The sequence below is a fragment of the Meleagris gallopavo genome, chromosome 7, assembly GCF_000146605.3.
Source record: "Meleagris gallopavo isolate NT-WF06-2002-E0010 breed Aviagen turkey brand Nicholas breeding stock chromosome 7, Turkey_5.1, whole genome shotgun sequence".
NCBI classification, from domain to species: Eukaryota; Metazoa; Chordata; class Aves; order Galliformes; family Phasianidae; genus Meleagris; species Meleagris gallopavo.
In genome coordinates, this window is record NC_015017.2 from 33,566,551 (window position 1) to 33,590,838 (window position 24,288).

Here is a 24,288-nt window from a genome sequence, read left to right on the forward strand (position 1 = left end):
AAAAACCAGGAAAGTTTGACGTGGCTATCTTTGAAAAGGGGGTGTAATAAGTGAAAACCTCCACTGGAGTGGATTGTTATGAGCTTGGCATGCAGGCTCTTGTTCGTCACTGGCAAAAATGCATAGCTAATGGTGGTGACTGTGTTGAAAAATAGTGTTTTGTAGCTGAGATTTGCTCTATCTAATTGTGCTCTTTGTGTCTGTTGTAGTTTCCATGGGAATAAATAGGAGGCATTACTTTCAGAGTGACCTACATACAATTTTAGTAAAGACTTGTTCAGGAACAGCCTTTTGTTAAGATGCTTCCAGGGCTTTTCACACTTAATTTCCTAAAAAAAAGTTTTAAATAAGCAACACAGCAGTGTACAGACTAAAGTTTGATTTACATTCATAGTGGTTTCTCGAGGCAGTTTTTGGCTCGTGTTTTGCAAGCTAAGTTTCTGTGATCCAAAAATGCCCCTGCTCTAAACTTGCAAGCTTTAGACTGTGTCAGAAGAACCCTGCCAAAGGAAGAGCAACGTAGCATATCTTATCACAAGACAGCGTAATGAAACAGATCCATTTTCACTTAGGTAGGTAACTGCTCTCAGGAAGAGCAGTAATTCTGTATACATTAACGTTTCTGAAGAGGCAACATACAGCAGTACTGCGCTTCTCCCGTTTTAATTCCTTCAGTTTATATTCCAGTCCTTACCTGCTGGCGTGAAATATTGACAGCTTCTTTTGTCTTTATGTCACCTGCTTAACAGTGAAATATTAAATAATAATAATCGCTTGATTTTGATTGTCTGTCTATGAATGATATTATGTTTTACTTTGGTGTAATAGTTGTACTGTTCCTTTGCATAAATGTATCTTTCATGCATGCATCTGCTTATATTTATCTATACATGTGTGTTCATGAAGCATTTTCAGAACTGTCAGGCTCCTATGTTAGAAGTTGGGTGTTTACCCAGTGTCTTTCATTGCTGTTAACAAATTAGCTCACATCAATTCCTGGGCGGATACCCCTTGCATGTCAGAAATTGGTCTTTGAGAGTATGATTAATAATGTATTATCTATGTCTTCTGTTATGATATAGATTGCTAATTGTCAGAAAGCCCCTACATGACTCTTCTCAGACGGGCAGCCACATAATAATGTCAGCAGGTTATTTCTGAGCTCCATCACATGCTGCTGTATCAGTAACACCAACGGTGGACAATCCCTTGCTGTGGCATGTGGGGACACAGCTGACCTATATTTTCATCCGGCTCTGTCTATCAGTGCTCGTTTGCTTTGCGAGAAACTTAACTTCTGGAAACAAAAATCCTAACCTTAACCTCAGTTTTACCTTCAGAAGATCAGATTTCCTTCAACTCAGCGTTAAAGGATGGAATTACAGGCTAGGAAACGTCCTCTGATTCTTATGTGTTTTTACAGTATCATAAAAATTCTGGGTTGGGTTTTTTTTTGTTTGGTTGGTTTGTTTTTTTTGCCTGCTACAATCACATGTGAGAATATTCAATGTCAAAAAATAGTGAACACCTCATGGTTACCTTACACGTTTCTTTCTGTGTCTGAAAGTTTTCATACTCAACTGCAATTTAGTTCATTGAAAGTGCATAAGTACCAAGCTAGGTCTGTACAGCATGGCTGCTGGCTCAGGTTCCTTAGAAAAGTGTCTGAAAAACCAAGCATGTGAAGGGGTACTGCTCCTTTTTCTAAAGAAAATACAGCCAGTTCCCATTCTATCCTGCAGAATAATAACCTGTGGCATGTACTGTAATTCCCAGCGTATGATAATTTGGTATCCAGTTTCAATAGCTAACCACATTGGATTTTCATTTTTTCTACAAGTTTTCTGGCAAAGAAAGCCTCATATAAGCATATTTTCACTACTGCCGTTCATGAGAAGCTTTATCCTTGTAAAATTGAACCATTTGGCAACTTCCTGGAACAACATTTTTCTGCCTGCTACATTCCCTACCAATGTCTTCATGTAATTTAGGTCAGAACAGGACTTTTGCTCTAAAAGTAACTGGTACATTTGCTCCTGAATTTGAACTGAAAATTTCCCCGTAATTATTTCTGATTGAAGTACAAAGTTGCTGTTTCTGTTGTTGAAGGAAACAGTGATTGTTTAATACAGCAGCATACTGCAAAATATTGTGAAAGACGGGAGTTACACCAAAAGTGCTTTGTCCAGAGGAGGTAGAATTAAGTGTAAAATCGGCCATGGGAGGTTGGGTTCGCCCAGTGGACGAAGTATTAGCATTTCACCTAAGAAACTGGAGTCAAATTGGCTTGGGCAGTGTTTTTAAGGGAATAAGCTTGGTTTGTGCTGAATCTCCTGTGGACAATATGTCGTGTTGGAGGGGCAGCGTGCACTGTGTGTCATAAATCAGTGTGACAGCAGCTAACACCGAGACTGAACTTACTCTTGCTTGTCTTTGTCTTAGGAGCAGAAGAACACAGAGGATTGATGCCTTAGTTGTTCCTTGGCAGCAGATTTAATCTTGGTGCTTTTTTCCCCCTCCTTTCTTATTTTAGAACATTTCTATTTCTTTTCCACAAAATGTTATGGTGGAATTTGTTCTCAGTTTTCGGTTCACAGTCATTATGGAAGTTAAATGCAGTGTTAACAGTTAAAATAAGCAGGTAGGTTTTATTTTAATTTGAACAAAGCAAAGAATATTCAGAATAAAAGGTGTTGGTCTGTCTTCACCCGAAGATGTGAAAACACAGCTATTTGGCATCATGACTTTCATCCCCATGTGACTCAGTCTCCAGAAACAGTGAATTACAGAGAGAGGTATGGCTTTCCTTGTTTTTGGCAAGTTAAAGGTGTTTCCCTTTTCTCCTCTCTCTTTTATAATGTCTTTGTTTACAAAATTAAGTTTCCAGAATAGTATTCTGTTGATTGCAAACAATGTTTGCTATAATAGAAGACATGAGCATGGAAATTTCTTTTGAAATAGATTCCAAGTAATGAAATTAATTACAATAATTTATGATTCTGTGGAACCTGACATTTAGTGATCTCAAAACTTTTTGAAGTAGGAGCACAACGAGATACTGGTATTACACAGGAGTGCATTAAGCAGGAGGCAGTGTCTGAGTGGGTCTCATTCAGGCCTCTGTACTTTCTTGTTCTGGGCTTGCTCTGCTGTGGGTGCATCTCCAGCTTGGTAATTAAGATTCTGGTCACTTTTTCAGTTTTCTAGTGGACAGCACCATCTTTTAGAAGGACTGAATTTTCATATAAAATGAGAGAGGATTCTATTTGTCCTCAGTTTAAAGGCCATGTAAATTCAGCCGTTTGATTTTATTCCAAGAGCAAAGGGATTTCTTCAAGATGGTCTGACACACCTGCATGCTGTGACTGCATTCTGGCTTTCAAAGCAGAATGTTCCTACCTCTGTACTAACTGTATGACTTCACAGATTCTGGCTCTTTTATGAATAAGAGACAGTAATTTGAAATGAAGTTGCCGTTCCAACAGGGAGAACGGACAAGAAGCTATATACTGTTATCATCTGTCAGAGCTACCCAGAGAAGCCCAGCAATGCTCAGACACCTCTTGCATTATGATCCTGAAAATAACCCTGGTCTTGCCTTCATCAGTATTTAATATAGCTGTGTTGTTCCATGTACAGCAGTTATCATTGATTAATACTTAGCAAGTGTTAACATTTTTTCCAAGTGCAGACGTTTCTTGTGGCCATTTCCCAGAATTTATATCCGTATCATGTATAAAGTTGGCTTTGCTTTATGCAGGGTAGCTGATTGATAGATTCAGGAATTGATTTTATTTTCTTTTTATGTTATTTAATTGGTTTCCTCCTCCAAGACAGCAGAATAAAAGTGAGAACTACCTTCTGTATTCCTCCTGATATCTCTTCACGTGACTGCAAGGATTGTGCTGAGATTCCACCAGCTAAATGTGTGCATTTGAACTGCAAGCTGAATACATGAATCTCACATCTTTTTTTAGGTGACAGCATCAGGATCATCGCCATTACCAAACTGCTAGCTGGAATATAAAGCACTTTGTGATTTTGGATTTTAAAGCCCAATTACAGCTTTCTGAGTGATTGCAGAGGCAACCCCCGTGTCAGGGAGGTCTGTTGTTTAGAAGAGCTGTTTTCCAGAAGTTGAAACTCATTCTGGTCACATACAGGTTGGTTTGGGGAAAGAAAGGAGATATTGTCTTCATCGTACAGCTGTGCAGGGCTGGCCCTGCCTCCTGGGGTGGCTCTTGTAGCAAGCACACTAAGAAAGCAGCTGCACATACAGCTCTCTGGAAGAGCACAGCGTGGAGCCTGTGTAAGATAGGGAGCATGCATTAACATTCCCAGTGAAGAATTTTACATCTGCTGGGGTTCAAGTGCCCTCTGGGCTGATGCCATGGGTGCACATGTTGAAGGAACCTGGACACCTTCCTGCCCCTAGTCCCCCTCTCCAGCAGCACCCGCGGATCCCATGGGGAGGGACAGTATCAGAAGGACATAAACTAACAGAGAGTGTCCAGAGGAGGGCTGTGAAGATGGGGAAGAGTGGAGGGTAAGATGTGTGAGATGCAGCTGAGCTCCCTTGGTTTTTCACCCCAGGGCAGAGGAGGCTGAGGGGGGGCATCATGGTGGCTGCAGCTCTCACAGGGAGGGATGGGCAGGCACTGACCTTATGGGTTCCTTTCAACCTTGGATATCCCGTGGTTCTATGATGGTAAAGATCGTGACATCTTTCTGCTATAAATAAATGTGTTGCAGGCTATAGCCACCCATAGAAAAACTGAAGACAAGTGGATTTTTATGTATTAATGAAATGCAAATAGGTAGATTCTTCTTCATATAGATGTATATTCTGTCCTGTCTAATTTTATTTACTGCTTCTCACTTAAGGAGTGCATAAATCAGCAGTCCTGTGTAGTCTGTTGTGATATATTACTTAATTAAAAGTTATGAAGGCTTTTAATCCTTTATATAATTAATATTATTTTTGAGTCAGCCATTTCCCATATTTTAACTTAACCAGGAAAGATGCATTATGTTACAGAGAGAGCATTCTGTGAATCGTTGTGCTCACTAACAGATGTGGCACACAGCACATGTCTCAGATACTCCAGATTAGGTTTGGAATTTGAACTCAAAACCAAAGATAATTAAGTGTTACTGCACCAAAGAAAGCTGATGTAGCAGTGATTATAGTTTAATAGCAAGTGTAGTCTATGTGTTTGTTAGAGTCATGGATTAGTTTTAAAAGGGTTGAGACGCAATGTGGTTTCACAGTAAACAGATTTTAGCTACACTTTAATAATTTAAAAAGTATTCTTAAAATGGTTGTGTATGTTCTAATGGAGTCTTAATTAAGTGTTCTATATTAGTGCGATCATTGGGTGATTTATTTTTTTTAGTTGGCAGGTTATGGTATTGTTTTTCACTTAATTAAGGTCATAGCTGACATGAATTTTTTTTTTTCCATAAGAGTCAGCATTAAAGAGCTGATATAGTATGAAAAATCATGTGATTTTTGTAGAGCAGAAATTGTTAGTTTGAGGAGTTCTGCAAAATCTGAAAAAAAAACTTAAGAGATTTTGAGTTGCATGTTTCAGAGGAGTCACCCAACTGGAATTTTGCTGTATTTTGCTCTCTCATTCTCAAATGTTATCTTTGTACGTTGAAAGCATGTGCCAGTTTCATCCTGAGAGCTCTGGGATTTTGAGGGAATGTTGGTATTCAAACTTGGTATTTCAGTTTCCACATCAACTTTTCATAAAATTTGTTGTCAGTTTGGATTTCATTGATGGCAAGGGTGTTTTGCAGAAATAGGAGTTTCCTATAGCTGGGAGTCAGCTGCCCTCTGTTGGTTGGTTCCGTTTTGCTGTGGTTTATGTTTCTTGTGATGACTTTGGATGGATGGGGAAAGCTTCCCCTGGTTCCAGCTGCCAGTGCTGTGTTGAACACCACTGGGGTTCCTCCAGTAACACACCTCTGCTGTATGTGTGCTGTGTCTTTAATGAACTTCTCTTAACCTGACTTTAAATTCTGAATCTCCTTCTTTGAGAATAGAATTATTATTAATTAGTATGAACTTTGGCAATTAAAAATACTAGACTGAATGCTAGCTGTCAGCTCTGCTGGTCAATTTACATCAAGAATTTGTTCTGACATCTGTTCAGTCTCGGTGTCCTTGACTCTCTAAGAAGTTAGTTTTACATTATGACTGCTAAATAAAGATGAGAATTTTTCCTTCTCTAAGTAAGTGATATTAAGTGGTTCGTGAACTTTCTAGTCAGCTACCAGTATAAGTACGTTTTCATTAATGTTCTGAAAAGTCAGAGTGAAAAGAGTAATGTTGAAAAATAGTGAGGTTTAGCAGTCTCTTCTAAGTAAAGCTTTGAAAAGTAATGGAAGTCTAGTCAGATTCTTCTTTTAGAGTGTCCTATTACTGGTGAAAATAATAAATATGCATTTGTTAATGCTCTAGGCAGTGCAGTATGTGATACATGGGAAATGGCTTTTCAGCCACGTGCAGTGATGTGCTGGGGCTCAAGCCTACAAAGTGTGAAACACCTTCGGCTTCCCTGATTTCCAGTAGGAATTCTGTGCACCTCTTACTTCAGCCAAGTCCTGATTGTGAGGAGCCATGGGCTCCCAGGTCCAGGTTTTCACACAGTGTGGGAGTTCAGCTGACTTCCCTGAGGCACCTCAGAAAGGTGGGTTTGATTTGGTGGGAGCACTTAGTGACCGGCAGGTCTGACAAGCTGGCCTTTGTGAGTGTTCACATTTCCAAAATGTCTCGAAATAAATCCAAGCTGTTCCTTTAATTTAAATTCAGTGTACTCACAAGTGGCCATCTGGAATATAGATTTGTGTGTGTAAATCATTCTCCTGGCATCACAGTTGTAGTATCTTCGCTGCTATTAATGTGGTTTTTAAGGAATTTCTTCTTTGTAACCACAGATCTGGACCTGAATCAAAACACACAAGCCAAGTTTTTACCCATCTTATATATACCCTCCTTTGTGAGAACTTAAATCCTAACTTTCAATCTAAATTGTAAGTGCAGATTTTAGTGTAAATCTATGTCTAGGCCTATTTTGGTTAACATCATATGTATTTTTGATAATGCTCCAGTCTCAGCAAAACAGCACTTTAAATGGTCTTTCAGTTCAGTGTGTCATTTAGTTAGATTTTGCTGTACAGGGTGTAGTGACATTGCTTTGTAGGAAGGCTCACATCTCATGCACGCCTGCTGCATAGTGCAGTGATTTACTTCAAGTGGCAAAAAGAGATGAGAGCCAATGCTCAGATCAGTTTTCGTGTTTGGAGAGTAACATTTGCAAATGTGTGGACATTTGTTTTTTTCTTTCACGTGGCTTTCCCCCAACTAATAGCTGGTTGTAAAGCTGGGATGGTAAATGAGCAGATTTATATTTGTTGGAACACAAACATCAGCGAGTACTTTAGCAACTAGAGTAGCAATAGATATTCATTAGAAAATCCATTGGAGAAATCAATTATACTTTGAGTTTGTCTTGTTGAGAGAATGGAGGTACTTGGTCTGTGTAAAGCAGACATTACTTGAGCGAGCAGCAGGTGGGCAGACGAAATGGGCTTCATGGATAGTCTCACAGGTGAGTAAAATAATAAGAAAAGATTAATTTTCTATCCCTCCTGTTCCCAAAGCAACCACTGACAAAACAAGTAGTTTTTAAGAGTGAGAGTTGGGAGACTGTATCTTGCAACGTGTACTACATCCACAGCTCATCAGTCCCGAGGAAGAAAAGTGATGATTAACCTTGATCAGATTAAACATTTGCATATAAAAGAGGCTTTTCTAATATTCATTTCAGGTCAGTGTTTGATAAATGACTCACAGATTTTCATCAGTGTTCTGTGTGTCTTAATTTTTGTAGAGTAAACATCCTCTCTGGAGCTGTGTGCAAACAGCAGCATTTTCAGCATCACAGCGTATCACGCAGAAAACTCTAAGTGCAGGTTGGATTTTCATGCTAACTATGGAAATTAAGCCCAGCCAGAGGAGGAGAAACACTTTTTAAGCTTAATTTCCTTTCTTTTCCCCACCCCGTAGCAGTAATGTAGCATACCACCAGTGATAGCTGTATTGCTCCAACCAAATGTTAGCCCTATTGCCGCTGGCCAAATTCTCATCGTTTAATTAAGTAAAGGCAAATTCCAATTAACTTTGAAGGCACTCATGGCTGGCCCTGCTTTTTTAGAAAGCAGTGTTCATGAACTCAGGACTTCCGTGTTGTCTGTGTGTTTGGTGGAGGTGGACCCTTTGATCCAAGCCATGCATAACACCCATTGAGTGGCCTCCCCGTAGAATGGCCACTTGTTTCACGTCCTGCCCTCGCAGGCATTTTGCTGGATCATGATCTAGTTGCAGACTGCATAACAGATGAAGTTTGACTCTAAAAAACGGAAGGGTAGTTTTTTGGCTCAAGTGGATGTTTATCAATGGAGTTAACAATGAAAGGGAGCAATCAGTCTCCACATGCTTCCCTGAAATTGGTCCAGCAGCATTTGCAGCACTATTGCAACATATTTGAAATGGTGAAATAGGGAACATTCGTTACTTTAATAAGATTGTGGCTGTTGTGAGAAGAAGAATACAAAAGTTTGGAGCGTGTCAAAGTCAGGCACGTGTAAAATGCTGCCTGATTGTATTGCAGGCACCTAAGGACGGGGTGCTTCCCTGCTTCCCAGGACAGCCACAGCAACTGAGTGAACCCAGAGATAATGTAACTCTATTCACTGTCACGTACAAGTGTTGTCAGAGGTCTGTGCTTTACATTTCAGCTGTTTGATTAAACTGAAGTTAGGTACAGGGGTATCCCTTCATTAAGTTCAGTGGTAGAAACTTTTAGTTTGTTTTAATTGAGGTATGTAGGTTGGAGTGTGTAAGTTAAATGCTTAGAAAAGGCCTCCACTTTCAGTGTTACTAGGCAAAACTTGCTGTCTTTTATTGTTACATTTCATGTGTATAAGGTTAATGAAATTACAAAAAGTAATTAGAGAAAAAAACTAATGAAATGAAGAAAAATCTAATTTTATAATTGATGATTTTAATTATTTTAAACAGTTTGTAAGAAGAATGGAGGGGAATTCTTCCATTAAATAATAACTTTTCCCTCCTATTTCCACTAAATTAAATTGATTAGTACTCCTAACAACAGTATGGAAGGCAGGCAGCCTTGCTGGGGGCCTGAGCTGCAGCTGTGCTGGCTCCTGGCACTCAGTGCTGCACTGCTGGGAAAGGAGGAAGCATTTTTTGGCTTAGAGGCAGTTACAAAGAACAGGTATCCTTTTTAGAATTACATTTTGGAACAAGCTGCAAAAAAAGAGAAAAAAAAAAAAAAAGGATTATTTTAATCATTTTACATTAGTCATTGCTTAAGTCAGTTTATCTTTTCTTTGATATCACAGAACTACCTAAACCCAGTTGTTAAGTGCTAAAGACAAAACCCAGTTCATTACCTCCTTCTAGCCAAAGGTCAAATTTTCAGTGGTCTGGAATTTAATTTGCATTTAATTCAAGGTTTCATCAAGATAATTGTCTGTTTGGTTCACTCCTCTAATTGAACGTTTGCAAGAAAATTAATGTCTGATCACCCCTGGGAGAGGGGAGGTGCAGCACTGTTGCACTGCGGTTTTCCAGCTTCACCCAGGAAATGCACCTAGGAAAAGCATCCCGTTTTCATGGGACACAGAGCTCCTTTTTCTGCCATAGTCACAGAAGTTGCAGGCTGAATTGGCAGCTGAAAACTTTATTGTAGTCTGCCTTGGCATTAAGCAGATTGTCTGCATTACTCCAGTGAAAACTCTGATCCATCCTCTCTTATTTAACAACCTTGTCATTCTCAGGCTGAATGGATGGGTGTTTTTTCTGTCTTGTCTCTGCTGAAGTTTCCATTAGTAGCAAAAGCTCTGCTCTCTGGTATTTTACTGCCCTGCAGGTGTTTTGGGGAGAAAACAGCTCTCTTCTCTCATCATCAGATCCATCCCTTGCAGCTCAGAGTCTCCAGACACCAAACCCTTCCAGCCTCTTCTGAAAGTGGGAGCTTCATCCTCACAACTCGATATTTCTCTTCTGCAGTTGGTTCTGCCTGCATGTGAGAAAGTAAGTGCACAGATCTGCACGCAGTAGACAACTGAGGATCTTAGCAGGGTTTCTGAATCACTGGTAATTGCATCCTGTGTTGTAGGGAAATTCTAAGAGAATGCCTTCCTGCCCTGCATTTTCTTTTTTATTTTATGGCCATGTCACAAACTGTTTCATCCAGTGTTGGATGCATTTTCCTCAGGCTGATCTCCAAGGGTGGAGCAGATTTTGTTGTTGTTATTAGTCCCCAAACACACGGGCTTTGTAGTGAATCACAGCCTCTCACTGCTGCCCAATCCATGCATCACGCGGCTCTTCCTTCACACTGTCCCAGATCTCTCTGTCTAAAGATGGCACTTAGCTTCATCAGTAAAGTGTCAGCAGGACTGTAGCTGTTTGTGTGCTGGCGTACTTGGTGAAATATTAAGATTGGCTTTAAGACTAGTCCTTCGGCAGTGATGCTAATAACTTCCCTGCAGCCCGACATTTCCCATTTAATATCATTGCTACTCTCCTACCTCTAGCACTGTCATGCCAAGTTAAATTTTTTGTACTAATCCCCATCTTCTTCAATTTAAGTGCTGTGGTAAGCTTTGCTAAAATCAGGCAGCTGAGACCTGTTTCATTTCCTTTGCTCAGAAAGGAAGTTTTCTTCTCTAAGAACGGTATCAGATTAGTGTTCTGTGCCTCACCTGCATTAAACCCAGGTGGTATTTTTCCCCACGTTCTCTCAGCTTCACTGACTTTTATTATTCCTTCCTTAAAAATTGCTCTAAAGTCTCGCTACTGCTAAGGGTAGAATAAAGGATTTTAATTGCTCTGATATTATTTTTTTTCGGTATGGGTAGGACATTTATTACTTCTGATCACATGATATCATTCTTGTCTCACTTGATTTATTGAAACTAGCTGCCCCATGGGAATTCTCATATGCCAGTTCTTTCACAAATCTTCATGGAAATTGCTTAGTACTTGTACAAGTTTGGGCTCTTGAGATATACTTTCATCGTGACTGGGAGTTTCATAGTTTCTACATGGTTATCATCACTGACTATCATGAAAATTGAAGCATGTATTCGTGTAATTTGGAGTTGCATACAGTCTAATCTGTACTCCATCCTCACTATGTAGTAGTTTCACTTTGCAGGTCATCTCTTCATGCAGCCTTCAACACAGCTTTTGTTGCATGTGTTAGTATTTTCTGGGTTGGTTTTTGGTAGCTGTTGGTTGAGTTCTGATGCTTTCTTCAGCTCCATGTGAACACTGTTATCCCTGCTGGACTATCTCTGTCCATTCATCTGATTGACTAGTGAGGCCTGGCATGCTGCCCTCTAGCTTTTTCTTACTTGAGATATGAGTCCCTGTAAGTACTGGCATCTTTGACTTGAAAAATGTCTGTCTTCTTCTCCAGGCAGATCATTCAACCTCTTTATTAGCTGACTTCCCCAGCTGGTTCTCTCTCTGTGTACAAGTTGCCTTTGGAAGCCAAGATGTGTGATGGAAAATGCCTTTTCTAAGGGGTCTACAATCTGCTGTGATGACTTTGCTTTAGAATCAGCATATGAACTTCAATTTTCTTTCTAGAACCAGTAATTTTATTCCTCTTTTTTTTTTTATATCAAAAATGAAACTGAAATCCACCATCTTCCAGTTTTAGTTAACACTGAATTAACTTGTCCGTAACTGCTTTTAGGAATGTTTGGATTTAATGTTATTAGCAGCTTTTGTTCTCCAGTAAATGAGTAATCTTGTTAGTAAGTATATCTGTAATTACACAGTATAAGATACAGGTCTGTGTCGTGTTCCCCACCAGCATCATCACAACAGAATCATTGTTGCTGACAGGGTCCTTAGACAAGAGATTTTTCAAGCCGTGTGTCATCTTGCATTTTTGTCCTTTTGGAAGAATCTGTCCTTTCCTATAAGACTTGTTGAGGTGGAATCATCAAGAATAAAGTGTGCAGCTGTTTCTCTTTGGTAACAACGAGAATCCCAACACACCTGTCTAGGACTTCTCAAACACTGCCTTCCCCTTCTTCTCCTCTGTCTGGGAAGAGATTGAGAGAGGAGTTTTAGGTTTCAGGTCATTTAGTGATGTTCATTTGGATGACCTGCAGAGCTCATGGCATCATCCAAAACTTCCACCAGTAAATGTTAACACCTCTCTCTATCATCATGTATTCCTTCTACCGCGAGTTTGCTTATACTCAATATTCAACCTTTCCACTCTTCAGCCTTAAATTATACATAAGTTTAAGAATTCAGCTGCATATATCATCGTGTGGAAATGTTGAGATGTTGGCAATTGGTGTTTGATGAGAGAGGTTTTTCACCTTGTAATTAAATAAGCTCTGTGAATGTTAGTTCACATGAAAAATAAATAAGAATGCATGATACCAGCCAGGAGGTCATAGATAAAATGAGGCACTAGTGTGCTGTGGGAAAAGGAACTTTACAAGTTAATGGTCTGGGTGCTATTACTGGATATAGTTTATAGCAAACAAGAAGAAATATGTGATGATTTTTATTAGCATAGAAAAGTTTGAGAATAACTTTTAGTCATTGGTTTATTCTGTTTGCCCCCTGGAAATGTTCACCTTCAGGCATGCCATCTGTGAATTCAGACAATTAAGATAGAGACCCACACAAAATAGTTTGCTAAAAGGTCTTCATTTATAAATAGGGCAAATCTAGGAAAAAGGATCTGTTGTAAAATACTATGGTTATTTTTCTTCCCATTTAGTCCTCAAGGTGCTGAACATTGGAAAGTCAGGCTTTAGAGACTTGTTTGGGAATGTGTGGCCACAGAGTAGTACAAAATGGCCAACGTCATGGAAGAGTCTCTATTCTGTCTTTGTCTGTGTGTTTCAAGTGCACTCGACTGGCAAGTTAGCTGAAATGATGGTCCTGACTGCATATTTATCTCCTGGTCTCCTACCTCAGATGCTCATTTTACATCCTAGTCTCTTGGTGTTCAGTAAGTACACTGTTAGACTAAGCTTTAGTTGTACTCGGGCAAGGCTTCATTGCTAAATAGCAGTGACGTTCATGAAGTGCATGCTCCATAATGGATAACAAGTTTGAAGCAGGAGAAACCACACTTTATGAAGGTCTTTCTAAGCTCTAGATGTGCTTCCTAACAGAAGAGAAAATCCAATCGGGTCAGATTAGTTTATCTAGAAGACTAATGAGCGTGAAGTCTAAGTAAAGACTGCCACATTGGGTTCATTTCTTCTAGGCTGGTTTGGGCTGAAAAGAGGCCATTTGTATGATATATGATGATCACAGCTTTTTAAAAAGAATAGTTTTGGTCCCAGTACGAATATCATAAGTATCCAGATCCCCTGAACAACTGCATTCTCTTCTCCTTTTTAATTTGCAGTTCTTTTTATTCTTCATGACTCTTCCAAATTAGTGCAGTGTTCCTCTGTTTGTCACATAAAATGCTTTTTTTTTTTTTTTCCTGTGCATCAGCTGCTACATATAGCCCAAACACATCAACATAACACAGAAGGAGATAATAGGCTAAATTATCCTTAAGCAGTTGTGGTTGTAACTGTTTCATGTCTTATCGTGCTATGTAAATTTGGTTCTTTGCTGGGTCCCACAGACATATCTTTATTTTGACTACTGGAAGGCACAGTAGGATAAATGGATTAAAGAAGGGAACTAGCTCTTAGCACTATTTCTCATCTGTTTTATGGTAATGCCTTCACTGAGGTAGTTGCTGTGTATACACATAAAACAGATCTGCTCTCCAAAAGTGGTTTCCTCTTAGATTCAACCAAATGTAAAAATGAATAAAATCACAGAACAATAGGAAAGGATCAAAAAGTAAAGAAAAGCATAGTAGTGCTGGAAGTTTGGTCATACAGGTTAACAATAGTAGGCATAATGTGATAGTTACAGTATTTTAGCAATGTTATTTTTGAAATAGCAAGTATGAAGAGCAGCAGCAAAATTGAAGAGAACGATACAACATAGATGCCATATCTGGCTGGCTTTAGGAGGAGAGGTGAGCCTCACAGTAAAAGTGGGACTTGAGAAACTACTAAAAGCTGGAATAGGGGATGATATTTCATATTAATTCCAGTTAAGTATTCCAGGGAGGGCAACATAAAGAGAAGAATGAGAGAAGTTCAGTCATGAGTGCTCTGTGCTGGTGTCATTGACAGAGCGAAGTGGGGACGACTGAAGTGAGAGCAAGAGGGCTAAAATAATGTGTTGGCTGGAGAGCAACACTTCAGATATGACAGCGTAAGTGCTAGTTTAAAATGGAAGTTGAAGCCATGGGGGAGATAAAATTAGCCACAGACAAGATAGGAAGAAAGAAAAGCAGGAGAGCTGAGAGATGGCTCTCCAGTGCCCCATAAAAAGGAGGATAAGTGTAGGGAGCAAACTTATGAAAGGCATAGCAAAGAGTCAGCTAGCTCCCGTGTAGTCTTTCTTTGGTGCAATATATATAAAATAACTTGTGACATCTTTGAATTAGAGTCCAGCTATTTGTTCCTTGTTTGTATATCAAGCTTTTGACACCACACAGGGATCCCCAGTAACTTTCTGGCAGGAGCACTGCATCTGGAGGTGGGTCGTGCACATCCTTCTGCCTCGCCAGCCAATCTAGAACTGTAATTTTGGGTGGCACCTGGTGGCTGCTGGTGCAGTTCCCATGCTGGAGTGTGCTCTGGCAGGCAGAGATGCATTCCTCCTGTCTTAACAGACAGAAATTCCTCTTCAAGAAATGTTTGCAGGAGGCAAGAAGAAAGAAGTTACCATCTTTCAGATGTGGGTGGGAAATTGTGGCGTTCCTTGAGCTGGGCAAGGTTCATGTAAGAACGGGTGCACCCTTCCTACAGCTGTCCCAAATCTGTGCCCTCTAAAATACAGTGGTTCCCCTCCTTTCATCATTACCTCCTGAGCCTCTTCTGGCTGCTGTTGGGCTTTGTGCCCTCTCTAGGGTCTCTCTGCTGCTGCCACCAAATTCAATTTTGCAGCCTGTAGAGCTGGACCAAAATAACACATTCAGTTTTGCCTACATTACTGAGCAGCCTTGGACTGGCTCTGAAGGCAGATGGGTATTTAATTTGACATTTGTGCCTCTGCAGATCTCCTCTGTAAGCTGGAGGAGCAGCTCTAGCGCTGTTGCGGGGGCCAGCTCATGCAGGTGAGCAATTGCCAGTGGAGGAATAATCTTCTGAAGAACAGTAATATGTCAGGTTATACTCCTGACTTCTCTCTATGGGATGATACAGCTCAAGAAAATTAAACCTAAGAGATAATTTGGCAACAGTCTTATTTTAAATACTGATTAATGACTATTGCTTTAGCTTTAATGCTGCTTCTGCTCCACTCATGTGATGTTTTAATATGGCAGTGGAATTATGATTAGTGCATTTAAGTTTTTAATGTTCAGATAGTTAAAATGCCCCCATAATAATCGCTGCCTTTAATACTCAGCAAAACTATTACAGAGATATAATTGCCCTTTAGTGTTGAAAGGAAGAAACCAGGATCCTAACACGATCTTGAATGCCTCTTTTCTGGTAGCTTAAATCAAATCCTTAAATTTGAAAGTCCTTGGCAGCAAGTTTTAGGAACTTTAATTAAAAAAGAAGTTTTCCATAAATAAATCAAAGCTGAAAGACTAGAGATGGAGATAGAGGAGTAGTTCAATAGCTGCAATATAAAGTGCAGGAGAAGGTACAGTAGGATATGTCCTGCAAATCACAACTTAAAGCATCCAAATCAAAAACCAAGTTCATATGCAGAAGTCTGTAATCCAAACTGTACCTGCCCAGCATACAAAGTAGCTCGAAGGTCTGTAATGGTTATTCTCTCATCATTAAAATGTTCTAGATCCAGTTCTGCAATATCTCACACTTCTGGGAGTGAGGAGTGATTTTCTAATAGAATTACAGGAAAGCAATAAAAATGGGAGCAGCTCCAGCTCTGTGAATTTGGCTGATACTCGGCAGAAACAAGAAATGTGTTTCTGATTTTCCCTCCTCCTGCCTTGGAAGTGCTGTCTTCCACACATCAGTTAGTGTACATCTCACCCAGCCTGTAATTCTGTTGCTTTCTGTTTTCCGTATCAGGAAAAAAAAATTCCACTGTGATTTTGTAAGCTGTGTAAGAGTCAAAAGAGCTTGAACTCAAACCTCTCCTTGAAAAGCAGAGTCCCTCTGCTCCTCTGCAGAACCGCTGTAAGGCACAGCAAAGCATCTCTGCATTTTGAGTTGCTGAACTCGCCGCTTGGCAATTTGTTGGAGAGAATTTTTACATACAGCCACCTCTTGCAGGAATCTCAGCGCTCCATCCAGCCCCACCAGCTCTGCCCCTGCTTGGCTGCAGCAGCACATTGAATTTTCTACGTACAGAAGTGTTTCTTAATGATTATTGTCCTTTCTTGATGTCAGTTTTTTCCCCGATGGTTTCACTGACCTTGTCCATGTGTTGGTACACCACGAGTAGTAAGGACCCTTTCCCCATATGGGACCTTCAGCTGTCAGTCCCTCTTTCTTCTCCCCTTCCTTCTCCATTTACTAGAAATAATGCTAAATATGGATGATTGATGGCCCTCATTATCTTCCTGGCTTGGTGTTTCTCGCTTTCAGGATGAACCCTGGGATGCCACAAGTTAAACAAGAATTAAGCAAAAGCTAAGCACTTGATTTACCACTGACATAGGGCTGGCTTCCTATATGTGTAGGAACTCCTGTCCCGAGCTCCTGACTTTTCCTAGTGTCTTAGGTAAGACTGAGAAATGGAGATAGCTGAGTAGTTTGCTCTCCGTGCAATCTGCTGTGTGCATTTTCCAGTGCTGATAGAAGCAACTGCATTGAACTCGTTGGCAGTAACATACAAGACTCATAATGTATGAGACTGAAGTGCTGAGCATGACAGGGTTGGAAGAAAAGCTGCACCATCTTGAAAGGAAGTGAATTCTTGTGCAGAATTGCTGCTGCACTGCTAGGAGCCAGGCATGTTGAATGGCTTAGCCTGAAGGGCAGTGTAAGCTGGAGGTTATGTGGAGGGAAGAAAAGACACTGTGGAGATATTCTCATCACTGTGTGACTGACAGCCTGGCATAGCCAACAGAAGGTGGTGGGATGTCGATAGCAAGCCTTACCTAGAATCTAAATTACAGTGTTTTAATACCTCCTGTTTTATTGTTATGATCCATGATCTTATTAATGTATCTTAAGAATGAATGAAAGTGTCAGACAAGAAGAAAGATAAAGGCTAGGTGGAGAGCCTGAACACCTGGTAAATGTTCTTTCCTGTTCTTTTTAATCACAATTCTGATGGCTTTCTTTTTCCTTCTTGCTTTATTACTTTTAGGAAAATGAAACTGCAACTTAGCGTTAAGCTGATTTTGGAAAGAACTGTCTGCATGCTCCTTCTCTTGAAGAGTTGGCTCGATCTCTGTAATGCAGTTTTTTGCATTAATGCAGGAACCTTTTTTTTTTTTTACATTTATCTTCAATACTGAGTTGCAGTGCAGTGATCTCCTCTGTAAAGATGTGTCCTTAGAGGGTTTGACAGTATTTGTGGCCAAAACCATTTTTTCTGAGCCTTTTAGACAGCAGTTTGGGTTTTTGAAGAAGTACAATGCAATCTTTACTGGCCAAATGTCTTACCTGTAACGAGAGCAGCTGTTTTCTCTTATTTTTGTATCCTGGGGCTTCTTGTATTTTTGGCAGAAATACACATGACAGAATTTATTTCCTTGCATCCAAATGCAGCTTTCAGTTATTGGCAACATACAAAAATTTAGGCATGTACTGAGTAATTATGTCTGAATTCTTTCTTCATAGGCAGTCTGTAGAAAATAAACTGGATTCTGAGAAGAATCCTCCTGGAGGCATCCAAATATAGTTTGACCATTTTCTCCTGTGTTAAAATATGTCAGCGTGCTGCCTGGGAAATCAGTGTATTCCGTTAGTGCAAAGGTAAATCTCAGGCAGGTGGCTGCCTGGTGGCTGACCCAACTGTAATTGCACTGGATCTGCTGCAGTCATCGGTGGTTCTCTTGTGTGTCTCTCCCAGAACCATCATCACTATTTCCTTTATCTTTTACAGCACAGAACTCATACATTCTTTTCTTTTTTTTTTTTTTTAAATTCTCTGAGGGCTAAACTTCTAGCTGACATTCTGATAGATTGGAAATGCTCACAGAGCACATTCTTGGCAGGAGTTCTCGGTCCTGGCCAATTAGCAGAGCTTGTGGTATGTGTCTCCTGGAGGCTGCACACAGAGAAGTCCATCCAGGATGGTGAGTTAGCAGTCACAAGTGGGTGATGTTTAGTTGAGTTGTTAATCACTGGCTCCTCCATAGGTCAGTCTTTTGGAATCCTTTTCTCCTGCCTTTGAAGTTACAGCGCTGGGACCACACTGATAATGCACATGGCTATTTGCATCACAATCATCTGATGCTTTCAATCATTTGTGAGGCTGGTGTTTTGAACCCAAATTACTCATACATAGGGAACACCTTTGCTGTACATAACATTACCTCCATGAGCAGACAGGAGCTTAAAACACTTAAGAAAGGCAGCTCTTTGGGTACGTGTTCACCATGCATAGCAGTATTTGTTCTAGGCTGATTCTTGCAGTTGTTGGGAGGAGGCTTACAGACCACCATCCTTCTGCTCCCCTGAGTGCTGCAGTAGCTGCAGCTGTCTGCATAGGTGCAGCTCAGGAAAAGCAAGGGTTTTTGTAAGCCAGCTGCAGCGCGATGTCTGGGAGCAAACTGTTAGCTTGGAGACCGTCATTTCTTGTTCAAGCTGGAGTTCAAGTAGTCATGAGTGGCCACACAAATTCAAACTCCATTTAGTGAAACTTGCTGCTAAAAACTGTTGTCCTCAGAGGATCTCTTAAAATGCCATATGAAGGAACACTGAGGTGTAGGTTAGAATGATTCCTTCAACCTCTGTACTTCTTGTACCTTCTGGAAATTGGACACTTAAAACATCAGATTAATGAATTGTTTTTTTAGCTCTGATTCCAGAAGTGTTTTAGGTTGAACATTAAGGAGAAAAGAGCTCTGTAAGATGAAATAATATCCCAGGTAACCTGATGATATCCCTATAAATAACTGTTTGAAAATAAGACTTTATTATACTGAAAGTAATACTGTATTGAACTAGTAGGAAAGTTGTATTGACTTTGTTCAAGAATGTTTTATCTCTGGTGTTTGTGATTCTAAGCTGTGCATTTATTAGCTGTACTGCTATTGGGAAAATGGACAGCTATATATTCCTCTAGGAAAGGACAGTCATCTAAGATTCAGCACATGACTCTTGGAACAAAACCAATAGAAGAGGGAAAATTAAGTTTCACTGAAAAAGTGAGGTAAAGGATAAAAAAGAAAAAAATATATATATATATATGTTATGAGAGGTCACTAAGCACAAAGAGAATCCAACGGCCAGAGATCACTGGTTGAACCCAATAAATTATTCAAGAAGACCTCGATCCCTAGGGTTCCTGGGCTGAATTGGCAATTGAGCTCTCCCAGTCCCTGCCTGTGGATGCGAATCGATGGCAGACCGCTCGGCTCATGCTCCCACAAGAGCTTCCATGCCCTAAACCTACAAGGCTATATGATTTGAATAAAGATTGAACATGAGCAAACAGCTTCCTGATGCAGCCAAGAATTTGGAGAATCAGAAAGGTTGAGGGAGTTTGAGATGTAGAATCATAGAATCACAGACATAAAAGTTGAAAAAGACCACTAAGATCATGTAAGTCCAACCATCAGCCCATCACCCATGCCCACGAGACCACATCGCTCAGGCACGCAGCCTTCTGACATGTAAAGATGTCTGTAGGGTGAAGTCCCATTGGCACTTAGATTCCCACTGCTTAGTACATCTGGAAGTACAATGAAGGCTTCTGAGCTGCTTTGAGGCATTTGCATTTTAGCTTCATGCTGTCCTTAATGTGCACGTTAATAAGTATATCTCTACATTTAGCTCTCCTGCAGCCAAAGGAGAGCTTGTTCAGGCAAGAGAGGCTTGTCCATGGCTTTCTCCTGACTTCTACGAAATTCTGCCTCCAGTTTTCTGAAATCCCCACCATAATCAGACGGAGGGTCTGTCTGAGGCCAAGTGGTTCAGCCCCTGTACATCAGCACCAGTTACAATAAATGCATCCGTGTTTTTCTGCCAAATGGTGCATTGAGGAAGGGATAGGTGATGGGATGAGTGAAAAATATGAGCACACTTTGAGCAAAATAAATAGGGCAACTTGGACTATTTTTCAGGCTCTATCATATCATCAGAAACATGCCAAAATGGAAAGTGCTGGAAGGAGATAAGGGACATGTACAAGGTGGCAGTTATGTTGTGGATGATAATCTGTGGGAACCTGAGAGAAGCTGCCAGGTCTAATCTTCTTAGGTCTATCTCAGAGAAGAATAAGAAACATTTATGCAATATTGAGATACACTGCTCCCGTTTGTGGGGAAGTGTCGATATTTCACGTTGCCAGTTTCTGTGTCAGCTTTGAGGAGCTGTAGGGAGATGAGAGCAATGAGCAATGTCCAAGGAGCAGAGTGTAGCTGTGGCTGAGCAGGGTCCAGAGCATGGGGCCCATGGGTGTAGCTGGGAGTAATGGGGTGGAATTGAAAGAATGAAGGTGCCAGCTGGCTATAAGGAAAAATCTTCATAGCTAATCAACTTGTACAGCAGTGCCCTTTTCAGGCTGAAGGAACAATTGAAATGGGTGCCGACTAATTCTTCCTTCAGGAGTTTCTCAAGTTGATTAGGTCTGCCTGAAGGTGTGCTTGCTTCCTCCTGACACTGCCTGTGCTTTGCAACATGGCATCCTGCCTGAAGTAGCACTGGATATGTTTGCAGTGCAGTGCCATCTGTAGAGGTGCAGTCAGGTTGCATTGGAGATTGCTGCAACCAGTGCAAATGCAAATGGAGTTTTGCAAAGAAAGCAATCCAAAAGAGTCAACGTGATAGAAAATGGTCTGAATGCTTTCAGTCAAATTGCTTTGGGAAAAACAAGAAAGATAAACTAAGCATTCAGTCCGAGGTGGCTAATTCCCAACAAAACATGCATTCTTATCATGAGAATTGTTAAAAATGTCAGTTATAAGTAGATATGCTATAAAGAAGTCTGACTGTATGTACTGCTGCTTACAGCAGAGATAAGCTTATCTTACTGACTTCTGGTTTGTTTTCCATATTTTAGCGTTCCCATTACATACAACTCTGCTGGAGACCACCAGGGTACCTCAGTACCTAACCTCATTTTCTTTAAGCCTCCCATAATTCTTCCCTGAGGAAAGATGCTGTGGCATCTAACCCCATCCTCAGAACATCTTAAAAGTACAGCCATTAAAATTATGTCAGTATTGAAACTTTCTCTGCCCCAGTCCTTACACGATGACATGCCTTGCTGCTGTCAAAAGTCCAAAGAACTTGAAGGCTGTGATTCTGTGAAGGCATCTTTTCCAGTATGTATGGAGAAGAATCAAGGCTCCTGTCTCTCAGGTTGGCTGTGTGACCTGCCAGCAGCTTGTACGTGTCCATGTCCTGGTCTCCTTGTGCTCCCATTGGCCTGGATGTGGCAAGAGTTCCAGGTTGCTGTCTTATTAAGTGTACAGGGAAGCCAGTGGGAGCGGGAGCTGTGAATGTCATGGGTTGGGATAATGGTGTATGGTTGTTTATAGCGAATGTCCCAAGGCTGATTCTGCTGATAATGGCTTTATACTTGTGTATGTTTTGTGAAATGAAACCCTTAGATAGAAGGGGTCAGAGTCAACTCCAGTATTGTTTTCTGAAATACAGCAGAGATGGAGAGAAATCCCCTCAGACACTTTTCTCAAGGAGACAAAGGGCAGCATCCCTCCAAAAACACACTGCTGCAGTCCCCAGCTGGGGCACAGCTCACATGAATCTGGGCTGGATCAGCTTCACTGATGTCCAGTGCCTGCCTGACTTTGAAGGTTGGCTGTTGTCCTTGGGAAGCACTATTCTCACTATTTAAAAAGAAGGACACATCACCTCAGGCTTACGTTTGCCATCTTTTGATTATATTAAGAAAAGCATTTCCATGTCTAGATATACATAAGCACAAACATCAGTTACTTGATTGCTTTTCTTCATCTCTGTGGTGCTCTAGAGGGAATTTGTTTGGCACTTTTTCCTGTTGATATGATAGAAGGTAGTAGAAGGTAGCTTGATTATTCCATGCGAAATAATTATTTTTTATTATTTATGCTAAATGGGATGGATTTTTCACGGATCTGTACCCATTTGATACAGTGTGTTACATGTCTGTCCTAAGCAGCCTAGCCCTGTCAACATTTGGCCATTAAAAATGGCATTTGTAAACCTCCTGATGCCAAGAGGAATTTAATGCCACACGTGAGTATTCTGAAATGCAACTTCGAGCAAGCAGTTACTTTCCTCGCCACTTCGCATTCATCTCTAAGTTATTCATCAGTCTTAATGAAAAGGCAGTGAAATGCTGCAAACTGTTTTCCAATGTGACGTGCCCCAGGAGGGTTGGTTTGAGCGTGGATCAGCCAAAAGCAGCAGTGGAGTGCTTATGCCTGGCCACGTGGTGCTTTGAGAGCCTGGTGAATAAAACTGGTGGAGCCTGACCCCATCGCCTAAGTGGCAAAGACTTCAAAAATGATGGGGACAGGGATGCCCTGGGAGTGTTGAGGGGCCAGCAATAAATCCAGGAGTGGTTGTCTCCACCCAAGGCAGTGCAAGGACCTGGAAGCCTCTACTCACATGGGAGAGCCCCACTTGCGTTTGTAAGGATGCTGTTACCCACTCTGGAGTTACAGGTAAGTAATGACAGAAGTCATTGATGAGCACATGCAGCCAAAAGAGTGTTTGCTTAACTTCAACAACTTTTTTCTGTTTTCCTTCTCCATCCTGCATTTTAATGGCAGCATCATGACCTAACTGAAAAGTTTATTCTCTTTGCTCAATTCCAGCACCTCCTTGGTTGCAGTTTAGTAGCTAGAGCTAATGCAGTAAAGAAAATATTGTCTTCTTTGTGAGCTCAATGTTTATGGGATACATGGACTGTCTGAACCCCTACGTGCTTCTGTTCCATATTTAGAACAGTTTTTTTGACAACCTCACAAAAAGCATGTTGTAAAATTCACACAGACGTACTACTGCCCTTCACCTTTAATGTTCGGTTTATATGATAGTACGTAGTTAACAAATGGTGGTTAACAGTGATTGATGTGTGATTTCCAAGATTTCTGTGGAACTCCTCATTCAGAAATACTAAGGTCAGAGTTAGACCATGATGATGCTCTGATCTGTTCTGACCTCCTGCACAGCATCAGCTCCTGGCCTTGCAGTAGATCCCTGCCTACCTATTGAGTTGTAGAAGGGCATCACACTTCAGTTGCAGGAGAATTTTTCCTTGGATAAGTTGATCCAAGTAATTAATTCAAGCTTAAGAAGGTCCTCTTTTTTGTAACTTGAATATGAATTTTTCTAACCACAGCCTTGGGGCTGTATATCTGCTAACTTTAAAAGATCTTTTCTGAGGTAAATCTTCTCTGTACATTTCCTAAAATGATCATGTTTCCTATTCATCACCTCTCACCTGAACCAAAAGTGTACTTCTCTTCAGTTCGTTTTTGTAAAGCAACTTTTTCAGACCTCAAATTGTTTTTTTGCTTTTTTCTTTAACCACTCTGTCATTATTAGCGCTCCTTTTACAATAAGGAACTAGGACTGTTGGCAGTGTTATAACAGCACTGTTAAATATTTCATATAATGGTAATTTCACTGACCTCTTTCTGTGTCAGGTAGAGTAGTCACTAGTTTCCAAAACACAGTCTGGCAGCCTGATTTAGTCAAGGCAACAGCAAGTTAGCCAGCACTGAAACCATAGATACATGATTTCAAGCTGCTGGAAGATCTTTAAAGCTAGCTTTGCTGTGACACAGCAGTGTTATTTCTTTGTGTGGCTCAGCATTGCTTTTTCATCTGACAGTGATACCATGCTTTGTTGGCAGACCTACCATTGTATAGATTGCCATTAATTACACTGGCATTTTAATTATTTACCTGTAGAGCAACAGTGGAAATGCCAGAGCTCACTGCAGCAGTTTGATTCTGGTCTTACTAATCTTACTGTCATCTGCTGGCTCTCAGCTGTTTCTTAAAGGTAGAAAGATAGAA

General features: G+C 40.6%; 1 protein-coding gene across 1 annotated transcript in view; it reads left to right on the forward strand.

Annotated features, from left to right (window-relative positions):
* Window positions 1–7,594: 7,594 nt before the first annotated feature.
* LOC104911857 (thrombospondin type-1 domain-containing protein 7B-like) overlaps window positions 7,595–24,288 on the forward strand; it is an 89,484-nt gene continuing 72,790 nt past the window's right edge. The window contains exon 1 of the mRNA XM_031554324.1: window positions 7,595–7,619. Coding sequence (XP_031410184.1) covers window positions 7,595–7,619 — 25 coding nt within the window. The remainder of the gene's footprint in view (window positions 7,620–24,288) is intronic.